Source organism: Panthera uncia (genome assembly GCF_023721935.1).
Source record: "Panthera uncia isolate 11264 chromosome A1 unlocalized genomic scaffold, Puncia_PCG_1.0 HiC_scaffold_17, whole genome shotgun sequence".
Classification (NCBI taxonomy): Eukaryota; Metazoa; Chordata; class Mammalia; order Carnivora; family Felidae; genus Panthera; species Panthera uncia.
This window is the reverse complement of record NW_026057577.1, coordinates 45,844,900-45,864,423: the sequence shown is the minus strand read 5'-3', so window position 1 is coordinate 45,864,423 and position 19,524 is coordinate 45,844,900. Positions and strand designations below refer to the sequence as shown.

Here is a 19,524-nt window from a genome sequence, read left to right as displayed (position 1 = left end):
AACTTCTGACTGTACAATTCTTGCCAAAAGGCATCACTTCACCTCTTTCTCATGAATGTTGAGTTTGTTTAGATGACACTCCTGGACCCAAAATGAAGCTTGAAAAGTTCTGAGAGAAATCTACAGAGTTCAGGAACCTGAGATTTAAGTGAAGCCAGGAGCTAGAAATAATCAATGACTGAGATAAAGAAGAAAATTAGAAGAATGGAAAATGATACCCATAGAAGAAGACTGGACAGAGCTCAGAAGATACAGGTCCAAACTCCGCTCAGCTTGCACGTGCTTATTCAGGCTTGGAGGAGAAGCCAGTCTGGCAATCAGTGGTGTTCACCCTCCCTATTCCCTCCGCTGTCCCCACCTGGATATCCAGCTCTACCAGCAGACTGTCTAGTAGGGGTAAGTGAAGTGAGGCAACCTCAGTCAGTGGGCAGTCACTTTTTTTTTTCACTGGAACGTGACTCGTTCTGCACAAAAAGGACACAAGAGGCAGAGACCTACGAATGGGAGGGGGATTAAATTCCAACAGACCAGGAAAACCATACTTGCACTGGAGTACCTATTAGGTGCCAAGATGGGGTGACCAGAGACTACAAGTTCAGAAAAGAGAAAAATGACTAAAGCCCAGAGTAGAAAGGTACATGGGCTGGCTCTGAATGGGAAGAGAGGACTCTCAAAAAGGTCTCTGCTGACTCTTAAAAACTGAGAACTGAGGGTTGATGGGGGGGTGGGAGGGAGGGGAGGGTGGGTGATGGGTATTGAGGAGGGCACCTTTTGGGATGAGCACTGGGTGTTGTATGGATACCAATTTGACAATAAACTTCATATATTGAAAAAAATAAAAATAAAAAAAGGTCTCTGCTGTCAGTGGAGAGCCCACTTCAGATCCCCTGCTCCCTCTGCAATACCCCCACTCAAAAATAAACATTAAAAAAAAGAGAGAGAAAAGGAAGGACTGAAGAATGGAAATGGAAGTATCCATGCCGTGTCCTGGGGTCAGGAACAGAAATTATTTTACACAAAAATTGTTTTCAAAGCATTCAAGTTAAGAAACAAACAAACACATAAGATGTACTGCCATTACCACTCAAGAGTCAGTTTGGGAAAAGTACCCCCAAATATTAGGGATAACAAAGAGCCAAAAGAGGCTTCCACTTACTGGCACGCAGAAGACATATTTAAAAAAAAATAAGCATTAAGAAGTTATCATTTTTTTTCTCCTTTGTAATAAGCTGTTATAAAAACATGACCTCCAAATGCGTAAATGTAACATGTTAAAACAAAGCCTCTAAAATAGATTTCTTGGGATGCCTGGGTGGTTCAGTCGGTTAAGCATCGACTTCAGCTCAGATTATGATCTGGCGGTTCATGGGTTCAAACCCCATGTCAGACTCTGTGCTGACAGCTCAGAGCCTGGAGCCTGCTTCAGATTCTGTGTCTCCCTCTTTCTGTACCCCTCCCCCTGCTCGTGCTCTGTCTCTCTCTCTCTCAAAAACGAATAAACATTAAAAAAAATATTTTTAATTAAAATATTTATTTTACCTACAGTATTTTTAAAAATCTTTGAATATTCATCAAATTGTCACTTTGCTTCGCTTTTTACTCACACAATACTCTCTCAGTCCTTGTCATTTACAAATTAAGAACAAATCTTATTTTTCCATACTAGACAATCTTTCTGAATTAAATGCTTTAAAATGTGATTAGACATTTAAAATAGAAACAAATCAAATGAGAGCTATAAGCCAGGAATGAAAGAAAAATAGGTTTGGAGGAGGAAAAGAAGGGAGAAAAAGGCACTGCACTCACTTAATCTTATACATATAACCTCTCTAGCAAAGGACAACAATTAGTTGGGTTTTTTTTTTCCCCAGTGAAAAACAGCCGAGTTTTTTCTTTCCTCTGAGCTACACATTTAGTTATATTTAGCACTTCATAAGTATTCTTCTCAGTGTGCCATCGTCTAATGTCCTTTGTGCACATCATTCAAATGTAGTATCAAACCTAGCATATAATGTGGAAGAAGTGAAGGTAGCTAGAGTGAACCAGGTGTGTTTATTTATTTAAACATTTACTCATATTTGAGGGAGGGAGAGAGAGAGAGAGAGCAAGTGGGGGAGGGGCAGAGATAGGGAAACAGACAGAGGATCTGCTGTGAGCAGAGAGCCTGATATGGGGCTCGAAGTCATGAACCATGAGACTGTGACCAGAGCCAAAATCAAGAGTAGGCCAGTGAGTCACCCAGGAGCCTCACCATGTAATTTTAGATCTCACTCTGTTCTTAATCTCTTAAACCCGTGCTTACCAAGAAGGGACAGTTCACATGAACAAGGATGCAACAATCTAGACTCTTAAAAGAATAGCTAAACTCCATGCTAGTCTGTATACAGCTTCCACAGCACACCAGAAGAGCAGAAAAAACAATACTTAAGAGATTTTAAAAAATTAAAATGCTGACTCTGGACAAAACTTGACATCTTGCTATTATCACTAGGGCAGATATGAGAAGACTGGCTCAGTGAGTATTAATAAATAAAAGGTAGACTTATACCAAGATACCAATTTATTTTCAAAACAAAATTAAAAAAAAAAAAATAAGGACTCGAGTAAGTCATTTTACCCTAGCCGACCTTTCCTGGTGAATGGATCACCACAGTTAAGTAAACATTTTATGAGTCCCTAATTTATTTTATTAAACATTCATTTTAGTAAATGAATTCATTTTAGTAAACATTTTATGAGTCCCTAATATGTGTTAGACATCATGATAAGCACTGGAGATCGAAAAAATGGCTACCTCCAAGACTACGTAACATGAAAAAAAACAGTCTCCTCAAAAAGCGGAATTGGAAAATTGGACAACTACATGCAAAAGAATGAAACCGGGCCACTTCCTCACACCATGCCCAAAGATAAACTCAAAAGAGATTAAGGACCTAAATTTAAGACCTAAATCCATAAAAATCCTAGAGGAGAGCACAGGCAGTAGTATCTCTGACACCAACCAAAGCAACATTTTTCTAGATAAGTCTCCTGAGACAAGGGAAGCAAAAGCAAAAATAAACTAGTGGGACTACATCAAAATAAAAAGCTTCTGCACAGTGAAGGAAACAATCGACAAAACTAAAACCAACCCAATGGGAGAAGATATTTGCAAATAACATATCCAATAGAGGGTTAGTATACAAAATATATTAAGAACTTACATAACTCAACACCCAAAAAACAATCCAATTAAAAATGGGCAGAAAATGCGAACAGGCATTTCTCCAAAGAAGACATCCAGATGGCTAATAGATACATAAAAAGATGCTCAACATCAGTAATCATCAGGGAAATGCAAATCACAACCATAATGACATCATCACCTCATACCTGTCGGAATGGCTATAAAAAAACAACAACACATGAAACAACAAGTGTTAGTGAGAATGTGGAGAAAAAGGAACCCTTGTACACTGTTCATGGGAATGCAAACTGGCCCAGCCATGCGGCAAACAGTCTAGAGCTACCTCAAAAAATTAGAAACAGAATTACCATATGATCTGGTAATTACACTACTATTTACCCAAAGAATGTGAAACACTAATTCAGAATGATATATGCACCCAAATGTTGACCGTAGCATTATTTATAATAGCCAAATTATGAAGGCAACCCAAGTGTCCATCCATAGATGAATGGATAAAGAAGATGTGGTATATATACACAAAGGATTATTACCGAGCCATGAAAAAGAATGAAATCTTGCCTTTGGAAAAAAAATGGATGCATCTACAGAATATAACACTAAGTGAAATCAGTCAGAGGCAGATACCATATGATTTTACTTATGTGAAATTTAAGAAGCAAAACAAAACAAAAGAAAAATGAAAGAAACAACCCCAAAACCGGATTCTTAACTATAGAGAACTGGTGGTTACCAGAGGGGAGGTAGGTGGGTGGATGGGTGATATACGTGAAGGAGATCAGAGTATATTATCAAGATGAGCTGAGTAATCTCTAAAATTGCTGAATCACTATAATGCACACTGGAGCCTATATGACAGTGTATGTTAACTATACTGGAATTAAAATTAAAAAAGAAAAAAAAGCTTTTGATATTGGGGGGAAAAAGATGGCTACTACAAGGAACTCAGAAACTAAAGGAAGCTTTTAACTTTAAAGGAAGCAGATAACTCTGAATCTCACAGGGTCATGTGTTGCACATCTGAATGTTACCTGTCCTCTAATTCAGAGTAAAAGACTGAGAAAGGCTGTGCTGTAAGTGCAAAAGCTCATTATTGACTAACAGTCTGCAGGAAGGACAAAGAAATCAAGCAACAAATGAGATGTTCTTTTTTTTTTAATGTTTATTTATTTTGAGAAAAAGTGGATGTGCGTGGGGGGAGGGAGCAGAGAGAGAGAGAGAGAGAGAGAGAGAGAGAGAGAGAGAGAGAGAGAAACCCAAGCAGGCTCCCCTCTGTCAGCTTGGAGCCCAATAGGGGCTCAAACTCACGAACCCATGAGATCATGACCTGAGCAGAAATCAAGTCAGAAGTTTAACTGAGCCCCCAGGTGCCCACCCTTTTTTCTTTTTAATCAAATTATGATATCCTCAGTGTCTTTCTCCATTTTACAGGTATCTCTGATTTATTAAGTCGCATTTATCTTAAGTGAGAGCATCCTGTCACATGGACAGACAGGGCTAAAGAAGCAGTGGCAAATTATCCCTCTCCAATTCTCATCACTGACCCCCAGAATCCTTATCACTCCCATCACTTGAGATCTTAACATTTTCAAGTTAACTCATTTTGCACTGATATCATTAGGATAGTTGCACCTCGTCAATAGAAAAACCCTAATTTTGATAAAAATTTATTTTCATTTCACAACGTTAAGTGGGATCCAACTGATGTAACTCATTTATTATGATGACTTCAAGGAGGCAAATGCGTGCCTGCTATTACAGTCTCTTACATTTCATTCTTTCTCTTTAAGAACTTCAAGTTCTAATAAACCCGCCTTTCCCAAGTTATATTGCATTACTCCTCCTTCCGTGGCTTTCAGGCAGTTAAGTCATCATCTCCTGAATAGAAAAGCTGCTCAGAGATCTGCTTACTCCCTTCCTGCTCCTCACAAGGCTCTTCCTCCCTTTTCTATTCACCTTAATTTACACTTCCTTCTTCAGGAGGTCTTCCCTGGCCACTCTAACTCACTGTAAGTAAGCGCCTTGTCCTTGGAATTTCCAGTAGCATAAAACGTCTGCACGTCTCATTTACACACAACTCCTGTGCCATCTATTACTTTCTCCCAATGTCCTTTAATTTTTCATGCCTACATGTCTGCTCTAAGTTAACTGTAAGCAGAGCCCATGTGTTATATTTTTCTATGTCCCACAGGACATTATGCATAACGTGAACACTCAATAATCATGGGAATTGATGATCCCCCAAAGCTCAAGAACTGCCCTCCCCATTTTCTTTTGGCAATATTATTTTTACTTATCTTTTTTGGAAATTACAAGTATGGATAGTTGAGTTATAGATAACACATTACAATTAATTACACTAAACATGAAGCAGAAAAGAGAATAGACAGGGCTGTGTTGGAATCTATTTCTGAAACACTCATTTCAGAAAATGCAAAGAAAGGTTAACATCATGGGTGAAAGAGGAGAATGAAAGTAAAACCAAAGGGGATAAAGTATTAGTAACCTGAACGTTTTTTTCCTTTTTATTTGTCACAAATACTCTTCCTTTTCTTATTTCACATACTTGGTAGATACAGTAATTTATTCACACAGACACAAACTACAAATATACTCCAGAAAAGAAAACAGGCTTTTTTAAACATCCACTTGTTTTGTTCTTTAAGTGCATTATAAATGACGTTACACACATATAAACATTAAATAGAGGAGAGCATGAAAAACAGTATTAAATATTATTTGACTGTTTAAAACAATTCCACATAGCTTTCAATAAACTCATCTTTTTCAGTTAAAGACACATGAGTAAAACTATAGTTCTTAATCTTGTCTTAGTATTTTCTAAAGCTATGGCATCTTAAGGCATTTTCTGGGTATATAAAAGTACCTGTAGAGTATGTGAATTGCAGGAACTTCATGCAGACTGATCTTTCTTTGCCTCTGAAAACTAATCGGTAACAACAACAACAAAAAATCAATCCATCTTTTTATGTGTTTACTATGCTGGTTTAAGATTACTTCTATACTTTTGTGTTATTATGAACCCGACTACACGGGTTCAAAACACAGTCTTTGAAAAATGAAAGTTTTAATCCCCAAAGGTACAAAAGAAATTTATAATATTCATTTGATTACCCTAAACAACAAATATTAGACTTAATGAACAGTTTCTTTCTAACTAGCCAATTTTTATTAGCATTTTTGTATTGAGTATTTTATAGTTCTATTTTTCATTCAAATGATCTATTCATCATGGGCCATGTGTTTCAAACTCTGTTAAGTGATGGACTCCTATATCTCTATCATATCTTCATCCCCTTGGACCTTGCAAGAAAACAGGCATGCAGAAACACAAAATTATCAGTTACTTTTTCTGAATAGTTCTATAATCAAAATTTGATGATTTAATAGCTTTTCATAGAACGCCCAAGAAAAAAATAAACCAGAATCTTAGTCATTCTAGCATCTTCTCTGATCTAACCAGACCACAATTACACTATTTATCACACACAAATAATATTTGAAGTAATTCTTGCATTCTTATACCTTAAATACAGGGGGTCAAAGAAGCTATTAGGGTAATTTAAGAAACTCATAAACTTTAAGCTTTCAATAAGGCACAACTAAATAAAAAATTCTCCTAACTATACTTCTCTGGTAATAGTTTAATAGGATTAAGCAAAGAACAGCAGTTTATTGAAAGAAAAAGGCAAAAGAAGAAAGCCCTTACTAATCAGTCTTATCTCAGAATTTCTACCACACTAGAGGATACAAAACTGGTGACTTTTATACTAAGGTTTTTTTCCTCTCTAGATATTTTCCAGGACCTAGCTGCAAATACTTTTGTCACTTAAATGGAAACATATATCCTTTCTACACAGCAATTCTCTACATGATCATGGAAAACAGTGTTAATAAATCTAGTTCCCTTGACAAATACTGGCAAGGAAATAGGATAAAAAAATTCTTAGTGGAAATTCACGAAGTTATTTTAAAATGAAAGTTGGATTTTTACATCCAACAATAATCTTTACAAAAGCTTTTTATATTATAAATTATTCCAATTAATTTTTTGAGTGCACATATAGAAGCAAAACAAAAAGGCCCATTATCTTTAAGACAGTAAGAAATAACTATAATGATCTACATATGATGACATGAGAAGAAACTGCCACTTTCTGTGATTTTTCAAGAGAAAGACTATGCTTTGAAAAACAATATGCAATGACAACACTAAGTTTCCATAAAAAGATGATGACTGATGGTACAGAACTGTGTGGGAAAAACATCAGGCTAAAAACTCCCAGCAATGCTTCTTTTGGATGCTTATATGAGTCACTTGACAGAGCAGTTTTGGATTTTAAAAAAGGGGTATAAAATAATTTAATAGAGATTTCAGAATTATGTGGTTGGGGATATGACTGCCTATTGTAAATGCTAGACACTGTTAATGATAAAGCTATACAATATAATCATGAATACACACACACACACCCACACCTTCCAGACATGTGAAAAAAGCCAATGTGCTGTCATTAAAGTTATAAGAAAAGATATTTGTGGCTTGGAGTTAAATTCCTGCAAAAGTGCTGTATGCCACACAGCTCAGACCAAAATGAAGATAATGTGCACCAGAAAACTGATACGTGATCAAAAGAGGGCTTTGGTAACAAAAAGCAAGTAAAGGGATCCTTCTAACAAGGAACAAGAAGTCCAACAGGGCATGGTTAAGTGTCTGGGGGACCAATTTGGTAGGAAGGCCTAGCATTAAAGCTGTTTTTCAGAACCTTGTAAAAGGTTCCTCAGGGTTTTTTTTCTCCCATTTTTGCACCCCTTAAAAACAACTATAGCGTATTTTATTGTTATTGTTGTGATGCAGGAAAGATAACTGAGTAAAAATGCCCTAAGTACATGTGGGTCCTCCTCCATCTCAAAGCTTAAATACTTTGGTGTTTATGTAATTGAGAAGTTCAAGAAATGTCCACATATACGTCATGTTTCAAGGTTCTATTTCTTGATGTGAGTGGTGGCTACACAAGCGTGTCTACTCCTGTAGGTGCTTTATGTATCAATAAAAGTCTTAAAAAATGGGTGTGTGTAGTTTAAGGGCAAATATGTGTCACGTATTAACATTAGTGTCGGTGAGATATAATTAAGTTCTATGCTACTTAGAGCACCCCTAAAATAAAATATAAGACAATTGGAAAGAGAATAAAAATCTGTCCAACTTTTGCTGACTCAAGACACAGTATGAGGAACAATGGATCAATAACATAACCCCAGAACTTCACGTATGAGAAAGTCGAGGACTTCACTGAGAGAAAAAAGGTGATGGAGAACAAAGAGGTATCCAAAAATCCTCTTTCCCAACTACCACTGAATTCTGCCCAATTCCTTCATTCCCTCACAATGTCCACCCTTACCCCTCCCCACCACTTAGTCTCCAGGTATCAACACTGGCCGCCCCTCACCTGCAGAAGCCCATGAGATACCTCAGTCTTCCTTGACTCCAGGCTCCCACTCCATCACCTGTGACCTTGATTTCCTGCCTACTCTTGAAGTGTCTTGTACTTACTGATCAAGTCCTCAAAGACAATCTAACACCAAATCTCTCTACTCTGATGCTAGGAGGGAATTGGGGGTAAGTTCCCAATTAAGTTCCTAGAAATGAGATTCATATTTCAGAACACACTGGAATTTTCAATGTATTCTCAAAGCACAGTACCATAAAAAATTGTAGTTGAGTTCTCTACTTCTCATTTGTTATGGGAGAGGGTTGAGGGGGGAGCTTTTTTGGTATGCCTTACAACCTTGACCAACTTTTACAAAAGTCAATGGAAAAAATGGATCTGTACCTAAAACTATCCTTCTGAAACACAACAATTTTACTCTTGAGTGCTCTATTCAAAACACTTTAGTCAATGGTAGATAAATACAGAAATCTTAAGAAAAGTTCCTTTAGCTGTATTAATTTAGAATATTACTTAGCTTTAACTTTGCTGTTTTGCTCCAGGTAGAGCTGCTTAAAATGTGAAATAATCAAATGCACAAATTATAGTGCTAGAAGTTTCTGTGCACGTATCACTTTGAATCAATTTTACATTAAATAAGTTTTTAAACAGTGTAAGAGTGTCATACACGCTAACATCTTTAAAAGGAAAAGCTGCTGACAGAAAGGAGAACTAGTACTTAATACATACCACTGTGCACAACCACAGTTCTATATATAAATTGATATTAACAATTCCTAGTTAAGCCTACATCAATTAGAAGTTACACATAAAAACAAAAACAAATTCTTGATAAAATTACTAAATTACTTTCTTTGATTTCGGGGAAATTTTGTTGTGAGGTCAAGAAAAATACTGTTTACGGATATTTCCTAACTTCAAATAGCTACGTATGCTGCTTCTAACATCTTCAAGAGGACGTGGTTTAGGTGGTGGGGAAGGGGAACATGGAAGGGTTTTTACCTTTAACTTTGAATATTCCATTAAAAGATTTTTTTAATGTTTTTAATGTTTGAGAGAGAATGAGTGAGCACAAGCAGGGGAGGGGCAGCGAGAGAGGGAGACAGAGGATCCGAAGTAGGCTCTGCAACTGACAGCACACACCATGGGACCATGACGGGAGCCAGAGTCGGATGCTCAACCAACTGAGCCACCCAGGCGCCCCTAGCTTTAATTATTTCCCTATTGTTTGAATTCTTGTTTCCAAAGAGTATGTACTTTTAGTAATTAGTGAAAACAATCGGAGTTGTGGGAGTTGGGAGGACACAAACACAACAAAAGAGTATTATTAAAAACATTTTCAGGATGAAACATACCACACGCTCTTCTACAATGAAACAATTTATGTAAGAATAGATTTATTTAAAATGTATTCAGGTTTTCTGCTAAAATCACAGTCAAGGACAAAACTTTATGCTAGGCAGGGAAAAGCAGAAGAGTGAAAACTCTTGGGGTGGCAGGGGCAGGGGCAGGGGAGGTGTGGCTGTAATTTCTCTGCAATCTCTAGTGCATCTCAAAACCATTCCTTAGATCCTTTTCTGCTTTTCAAGTATCTTACATCAGCAGCTCTCCAGTCGAGGTCTCCAGACCAGCAGTATCAGCAAACCTGTTAAAATGCACACTCAACAGGCCCCGCTCCAGACCTACTGCATCAAAAACTCTGGGAAGGGGGTGGGGGGCGGGGTGGGGCGGGGTGGGGCGGGGTGGGGTGGGGTGGGGTGGGGTGAGGGACTACAATCTGTGCTTTAACAGCAGAGTTGATTCTGAGTTTGAGAAGCACCATGTGCAAGTACATTGGACAACGTAACACATTCTTATAGTTACTTCAGTTTCACAACACAAACTCAGTAATTATCACTTGATTTATACACTCCTGGATTGCTTCAGGCTAATTTCATATGCAAAGTATTAAATAATAAAAAATAGAAATCTGAGGGAAGAGGAAGGACAGCACAAACATGAAATACATAATGCTCAAGAGAAAAATTTTAAGATATATTTGTGGTTCAGGTCGCTGTTAAAAGATCAAGCATGGGCACTTAATATATGCCCAACATTCTGCAGAGCGCTACACAAGTAGAAATTCAGCTAATAAAGAAAAACATGACATAGTTTCCATGGCTTGAATTACCATCTATCTACACTAAAGGTTCTCAGTCAAGGCTACTAATGTCTCCTGGGGGCTCTTTCATCTTATTCTTCCTCACTTACCTGTCTCCCAAAATCATGGCCCAAATGGTTGATGTTACTGTTAAGAAAGTATCATATACTTCCGGTGTACGAGACAGATGGAAGTTTACAAATTACTGACCTTTACCAGACAGATCTCTCCGAATCTTCTACTTGCAGAATATTTCCATTTGGGAGACCAGATATGAACCTCAAATTCAGTGTACCTAAAATTGACCTCATTATTCTGTCCCTGCCCATATCCCCACTCCTTTTCCTTCCTTTGCTCAGTAAATTTAACACAAAGATAGCTAAGCCAAAAACTACCATCTTTGACATACCCATTGCTTACCACCCCATAGCCAATCACCAAGGCAGTTCATCTTACTTCCAAAGTAGCTCCAGAACCCATCCGTCCTGTTTGCCACTATCCTGGCCCAGGACTCTAGTACCTCTCCTCTGGATTGGTGATTCATATTCCTGCCCCATTAACCCTGCCTCTCATCTCGTTGCTCCTTCCAGAAAGAACGTATTCTCCAAACAGTAAATCTGGTTATGCCACTCCACTGTTTAAAATCCTTCCATGGCTTCCTGCTGCCTTAAGGAAAAACGTGAAATTACAACATCCTTCATCATCTGATCTTTCTCTCCAACTGTAAATCTCACATCACCACTCACAACTCTGGCTATAGTGAATACAGTTAGTTGATGAAATGCAGGATTCTTTCTTTCTTCACCTCCTATGATACGATGTTACCTTTAAGTATTATTAAACTTTCTTCATTTCTATTTACCCTTCACGATCCAGTCGCAATGTCTCTTCTCTCATAAAGCTATCTCTCACCTCCACTTATGTTATATCCAACAGTACCCTGCAAGTACAATACTTACCAACCTGTACAGAAACCATGTGTCTCCTCTAGATTTCAAGCTTTACCGAGAAGACAAACCATGCCTATGTCATTCACAATTAGCACCAGGCAGCAGTATAGCATGAAATTAAAAGCATGGGCTCTGGAATCAGACAGACCTAAAATGTGTCAAAAGCAGTGAGAGTTTGGACCGTTTCTTAAACTCAATCTCCCTAGGTTTCCTTACCTATAAAATGTACAACTACTTTAGAAGGATTATAAGTGATATGTGAAGTATTTGTTACCACAGTGCTTGGTACACAGAAATATTAGCTATTATTATTATTTCATATGGCAACTATTAAGGGAGATGTATGCTGAATACAATATTCACAAATTATTAAAAACATGTATTTATTAATGCTAAGCTCATATAACTCATTATATTTCCAAGTAAAGTTTATATTCTATAAGGAGGCTTTAGTTTAATTCATGTCCACGGCACCAAAGTTTTCTTACAGCTAATATTAGGTTGAATTATAGAGCAGAATGTTCAAAGAGAATCACCTGTGCCTCACTTTCAGGAACAATTTGTTTGTTAAGTCGAATCTGGTCCAAACCAGGGCTCTCTAAAGAATTTGGGGAAGTGTTACCAATCGGGGCAGTTACATTATACCTTGCTGACTGATAAAAGCTGTAGTATTCAAGTCTGTTCTCCCCTGAGTTTTCTGGTGCCTTTACTTTTTGTTTAACTTGAACAACTTTGTAGATCAAAAAAATGATTAAAACACAAGCTAAGATGAAAAATGCTAGCAAAATGTCAAAAGCCTCATTCAACTTTTCAATTTCTTGTGCACAAATAAGAGATGTTCTCCCTGACACAGAAGCAGCATCGATCGGTAGAGCACTGTTTTTTTCCGAGTTCAAGTTAACAGAAGTAGTAAGCTGTATTTGCACAGGCAGCACTGCAGTAGCCTCTAATGGATTACCAAAGGTATTCTCTTGAAAGAATCTACTGGCAGGAGAAGTACGACTTCGTTCCCAGAGAGTAACACTCTCGGTATTTTCCAAATGTTTCTCATTTGTGGTTATTTTATGCCAGGCCATCATTAACGTTGTAGTCTTGTGATGAATATGAAGAGATTTTACAGCCCAAGCTCTGGATACATTTGTCGAAGATGTAACACAATTTGTAAACTCAGTCCATTTAATGGAGTGCAGTGCTCTGCCGCGCAGGGATAGGGGATTCTGACACGAGATGTTCAGCGTAATGGCTGAAGACGCTAGCCAGTCCCGAAGGCCCAAGAGTTTGCAGTTACATTCCCAAGGATTAGAATTTGCCTGCAGATGAGTCAGTGAAGACAATGGCTTAAGGACCCTTGGATGTAAGTCTGTAAGATTATTAAATGACAGATTAAGGATCTTCAGAGACGTTCCCATGTTTTCAAAAGTATCATTATCAATACTGATTATTCTGTTTCTATCTAACTTCAGGTAAATTAAATTCTTTAACAAGCTAAATGTGTCGGAATTTAAATTTTCTAAATTATTATGACTTAAGATCAAATGTTTAAGATTACTAATTCCACTAAACCCATCCCTAGTAACATTTTTAATTCTTGAATTTTTCAGGAGGAGATACTCCAAGTTGACAAGTCCTTTAAATGCAAAGGGCTGTATGGCTTCAATGTGGTTATGAGACAAAGAAAGTCTTTTAAGGCTTTTAAGTACTTCAAAAGCATTTGATGGTACTCTTGTTAAATTATTACCTCCTAGATACAAACAATCCAGGTTTCCAAGATGCTGAAAGCCTAAGTCTGATATCCTCAAAATTTTATTATTTGATAAATCAAGTATCCGAAGAGCAATCATACCAACAAAGGTACCACGCCCCAGGACAGTGATGCGATTCCTTTGTAGATTTAAATACTGAACTGAAACTAAATCATTAAATACTCCTCTTGGAACAAAAAATATTTGATTAGACTGTAAATATAAATTACGAAGACTGGAAAGTCCCTCAAATATTCCAGGATCCAAGCGTTTCATAAAATTATTATTTAGATATAGAAAATATAGATGCCTCAAATGAACAAAGGCTTTTGGATATACATAAACAATGCCAGAGTTATCCAAATACAACGCTACAAGAGAATGAAGTCCTGTTAAATCACTCTCATTTACATGAGATATATTGTTTCCACTCAGGTACAGAAAAACTGTACTTTCAGGAAAATTCTTAGGAATACTTGAAAGGCCTAAGTTACGGCAGTTAATCTGTCTCCCAGTGCAGAGCTGGCAAATGGACGAACATCCAAGAATCTCTTTATGGAATAATAATACAAGATAACAGGTAACAAGTAGAATAAGTCGTAGGCAAGGCAGAGAAAAATGTAATCCACACATAGCCCTGTTCTTGGTTTTTCTGTTCATATCAGAATTGGCTATAAAAAAAGAAGGTAAAACTTTAAATCATCAAAAAGTTCTCCAAATCAAAGTTTTACAATACTAAAAAGGCTGTATCTTGCTTATTTTTATTAACATCAGCCAATAATACTAGGTATCATAAATCCTACTATGGTGATAACATAAAATAATGAGTTTGGAGTGGGTTCTAGAATTAATACCTCCAGGCCATTAACCCACTGCTTGACAAAATGGTAATTCAAATTGAACAAACTGCAAAATGTTTGCTAAGCCAATTTAAAATATTATAATTAACAATAACAAAAATAACAAATGATGACGTAAGGATAATGGTCTTTGAAAAGAATATGTCCCTTTTCAAATTAAGGTAATATCAATTAAATAACATTATAATTTACGAAAATACAAATTCATTACAAAACAACAAAACTACAGCTTTTCACAAAATCAAATTACTTTTTGTTTCAGCTAAAAGTTCATATTTAAATAAATAATCTTACCAAGAACAGGAAATTCATATTATTGACACCCGGCTGATTCAAGTAAAGGTTTGCTTTCTAAATCTGAAGAGCGACATTTCTAAGCTCCATCTCTTTCTGTGGCACTTTTGACCTCCCCCCACTCCACTTTTTTTTTTTTTTTTTTTTTTAAGTCACAGTTTGCTCAGGAAACACCACTCTTCACATGGGTTCCTCCAGAGTCAGTGAGTAAAACAAGTTACCATGGATACAGGAAATTGAGAGACAGGAAGTAATTTTATCTATGTTTCAAAGGTATTGTTGAAAGAAAATCTCAGGAACTTATTTTTTTCAGAAACCATTAATTTGAGATTTACTAATGTACATACCTAAACATCTTAGAATTAAAAAAATGTTTTTTAAAAGGATATCTGAAAATTGTAAATATTCAAAATGAACAAACTTCAGGCATTAGCAACAGATAGCTACTGAGTAGGAAAAGTGAGTTAAGATGTAAACAGACTAACATAATTTTGGTGAATTTAGCATAAAATATTTACACTGTTTTGAATACATATTACAGACTTCAACTTTTATTCCTTTAAAAAAAAACAGGTAGCAAAAACAATTAAGCAATTTAGAATGGTGAACACAAATGTCCTTACACTAACCTCTGTGCTCTTCCTTTTTAATTTTTCAAAGAGATTTTTGGGTATAAAGAATAGTGAATACCACCAACTAGCATCTTAATTTATTAAGGTATATGCCTTGCATTGAAAAATGATATAAAGTTGCATACCAAATTACTGGCAAAGATTACCTTTGGCAAGAAAAGTTGGGGAAATTGAAAGAAGCCGTTTAATGACTTTTCAACTACACACACACACACACACACACACACACACACACACACAACACACACACACCCCTGAAATAGTGTGAATCTTTTACAGTAAAAATCTATGTATACTGTAATATTTTAAGGTAATGATTTAAAGAGTTAACTATAGGAGCACCTCGGTGGCTCAGTCAGTTCAGTGTACGACTTCAGCTCAGGTCATGATCTTGCGCTTTGTGAGTTGGAGCCCTGGGTCCGGCTCTGTGCTGACAGCTTACAGCCTGAAGCCTGCTTCAGATTTTGTTTCCCTCTCTCTCTGCCCATCCCCGGCTTGCACTCTGTCTCTTTCTTTCTCTCTCTCTCTCTCTCAAAAATAAATAAACATGAAAAAAAATTAAATATAAAGAATTAAGTATAAATTGTTTATATTATTTGTTTAGTCATTAATTTTCCATAAAGCTCATTGTTTAGATTTTCTAATTCTGTCATTAATATTACCAATGCTCTGACGATACAGTTCAAAAATCAGTAGTAATAGTTGTCAACTCTAACTCCCTTTTGATACTAGACCATTTTTCAGATCAAGAAAATTACTTCATATAATAATATGAATTATTTCCATATTAAATATATACCTAATAGTGTGGATAGATAGGTAGATAGTATATACTATAATAGGGAATATAAATATATACTATAATAGGGAAAGATAGGATAAAATAGGCAGAGAGGGAAAGGTTAGGACCTGAGGCCCCTGGGTGGGGAAAAACACATATTTTGGAACAATGCTGGAAGCGGTTTACCACAGCAAACCCCTAAGGGTGTAAGGTCCCTCTTAAGAATATAACCTGGTCCCCTCAGGTTCCCCTCAGGAATTTGACAATAAAAATACCTAGCTAAACCATAAAACTTACGTTATACATGGGACAATATGACCAGTCTAACTCCTTACACAATGGAGCCGAGCCAATCAGGAATGGACATCCCAGTGCCTAGAGTTATCCAGCTAGCACGGACAGAATCTGAGAATGAACGAGGTGGAAGAAAACGGGGTGCTGACCAGAACCTTATAAAACAAAGACCCTTGCCTGTAGATGTGGGTTATTCACCTTTGAATGTCCCCTCCCTGTAGAACTTTCCTATTATTCTTCCTTTCTGAGCTTATACTCTAATAAACTTTGCCTGCTGCTCATCTTGTGTCCACCTCTTCATTCTTTGAAGTGACAAAACAACGGACGCCAGGAATTGAGGTAAAAAATCCTGTAACAATACTGGGTAACAGATTTTTTCTCAAAATGATTTACATTTCTCACAACTATCTTTTGTGGCTGGCTATTGTTATTGCTATTGAGTGGATAAAGCAATTAGAAAACCACCACCAAAAATTCCAAATGACAGAGAGATGACACGAATTAGAGGTAAAGATGGAATAAGAGCTAGATTTCTCAAGTCTGCTTCGTGTTTAGTATTTTCCAAAACACGCAAAGTACAATGAGGTACATCTATCTCATGGTGTTTTCAATTGCGTCATACAACTTAAAGAGTTAGGATGGGATTCAGGACACCATATCCCAAAATACAGCACACTGACATACTAAATATTCTAAACTGAAGGAGTATGAGAAAAAGGGAGAAGCAAGAAGGACTCTCTGTGACCTTCCCTACACCCAGTCACACCCCATTATCATCTGTCCTTCACTCTTGGAGGAGGTCATGAAAACTTCATTTGAGAGGTGCCCTCCACTATGGTGGGAGAAAAGGAGCATCCTTATCTCCAAAGACAAAGGGAACTGTGATAAGAATCCAAACAAACAGGCCTTGCAAAATTTCCAGTTTGCTACACTTACTTCATACCCGGTGCCCTATCATTATCTTTCCACAACTTTCCACTCTGCATCAAATCTAGCATAAAAACACATAGGTTTAACACATCCCTCGGGATCTTCATTTCCTTTCGAAGGCTTCCGTGTCATGAAAAACTTAAATTTGTATGCTTTTCTCCTGTTATCTTGTCTTTGTCAGTTTAATTTTCAAATGCAGCCACAGAGTATGAGACAATGGAGGAAAACTTTTTCCTCTCCTACAGTTTGGAAGAAGTCAGAGAAATGGTCCATCGACATCAAAGAAAAATTTAGAGGAAAAATTACAAGGTAATAAGATCAGAACATTAATTAATTTTTGTCCTCCATTCCAGAAATATCCAAAGCAGACAAAACTATTTATTCTTATTAGGTCTTAGAAATAAAATGCAAATTACACACTAAATAAAACTGACAAAATAAAATACATTTTGTATTTCTCATATTGTACAAACTGAGATAAACTTAAAGTGACTACAACCAATAATAACTCTAAACAATACATCATAGGTCTCAGGATGATATCCAGCAAAAATCTAATATCCAGAAAAACAAAGTTTATAGCCTTTCTGTTCATAGGGGCTGCAGCTGTTAGAAACAAGTGATCACACCTACAGGAGAACGCAGAAATCAAAACCTCACAAAAGGGTGATAGAGTAACAGAATTCAGAGACCTCCTCATCTTACTTGGTATTGAGCACATCACTAATTAATGGCAAAACGGCCACTAAAGTTTTAGATTAGAACTCAACTTTCCCAGCTTCCCACTGCACTTACTGGAAGGTATATTTCCCCCTACTTTAATTAGTATTATTTCACAGCCAATTCATATTGTTAAGGTAATTTAAAATCTTCTCATTAGCTGTCAATCCTCTGGTGAAATCTTCATATCATCTCCAACGGATAATAATCCTCCCCAATCTGAACTGCGACATTTGATTTTGCTCTAGAATAATACATCAAAATGGGTCCTCATATTCCTTTTCTGATTCCTAGTGATTTTCATTAGAACTATTGCTGACCGGGACACTCAGCCTCCTAAAAGGGCTTCCTCCTTTTTCCCCCCAGGAAATTGACTCAATGAATGATTTTTCCTCTCATACCTCTTGTAGAACCTTCATTAATACTGCCTTCAAATAACCTCCTACTTCAGGTATCAGTACAAATCTATTTTCTTTTCCATTTAGAAATTCCATTACAAGAAGGCATAAATAAAAGAACAATTATTCTATTACCATCTTTTCAATATATAACCACCTATATTATGTAGCTACTGATCTTATAGATCTTAAAAGTTCTGGTCTTATAGATCATATAGATCTTAAAAGTTACTGCTTTGGTGACAGATTAAATGAGGATGCTGAGAGGTAATGTTATCAAAGACAATTTCCAAGTTTCTGACATGAGTAACTGGGTGTTCAGAAGTGTCCAATATTAAGCAGAGCACAGTGAATTGGTTACATTATCCCCATCAAATATATCCAATTCAGTAAATTACTGAGAGCCCACTAATGTGTCAAACATTGTGCTAGATTATAAGGGTACTGAAGATAAACAACATCTGGTCCCTGATCTGAAGGAGCTCAAAGGGGTCCTATAAGACAATGAATGTTCAGTTGACATACTCGTTATAATAATACCATGTAGGCTATTCTGTAAGCAAGTACCCTATGTCTGGTGTTAAGCAGAAAAAAAAAAACACAGTAACAACAAAAACGTGTACAACATTATCATCACCATAGGCAGAATTGATTTACTGAGTATATACCACTTCCTAGGCATTGGTCTAAGTATTTTACATGTATCAGATCACTTAACACACAAAACAATCCAACAGTTTAGCTCTATTTTATAGGTAAGGATAGAAATGTGTCAAATACCTTGTTCAAGGTCACACAGTGAATCCAAAAGCCAGGATTCACATCCACCCAGTGTGGTCCCAGGGCCTGGACCTTAAGCCTTTCACTGTATGTTCTCAACACATGGGCCTAACCTCCAAAAAGCCCAGGAGGTGAGATATGTAAAATGCAAGCATAGAAGCAGAGTACACAACAATGAATGTATGATTCAGTAAAAACATTTCAAGAAGGCAGAAATCACCTGTAGGCAGAGAAAGTGGAAGGAGTTTCACAAATAAAAAAAAATGGAAGACAAATAAAAAATGTCAAAGGATGGCAAAGATTTCAGGTAAGGCAACCAAACTGGGGCCCTTTTACCACCTATAA

General features: G+C 36.8%; 2 protein-coding genes across 2 annotated transcripts in view; both read right to left on the bottom strand.

The window, feature by feature from the left end:
• Window positions 1-19,524, bottom strand: part of IPO11 (importin 11) — a 186,812-nt gene that overhangs the window by 40,826 nt on the left and 126,462 nt on the right. The gene's annotated exons all lie outside the window — the stretch shown is intronic.
• LRRC70 (leucine rich repeat containing 70) lies at window positions 10,996-14,164 on the bottom strand. Its single transcript, XM_049649511.1, has one exon. The coding sequence runs from the start codon at window positions 14,148-14,150 to the stop codon at window positions 12,255-12,257; it is 1,896 nt and encodes a 631-aa protein (XP_049505468.1). The 5' UTR covers window positions 14,151-14,164; the 3' UTR covers window positions 10,996-12,254.

Bases quoted from the DNA above. Each gene is read 5' to 3' on its own strand.
- LRRC70 (XM_049649511.1), bottom strand. From the start codon at position 14,150: ATGAACAGAAAAACCAAGAACAGGGCTATGTGTGGATTACATTTTTCT.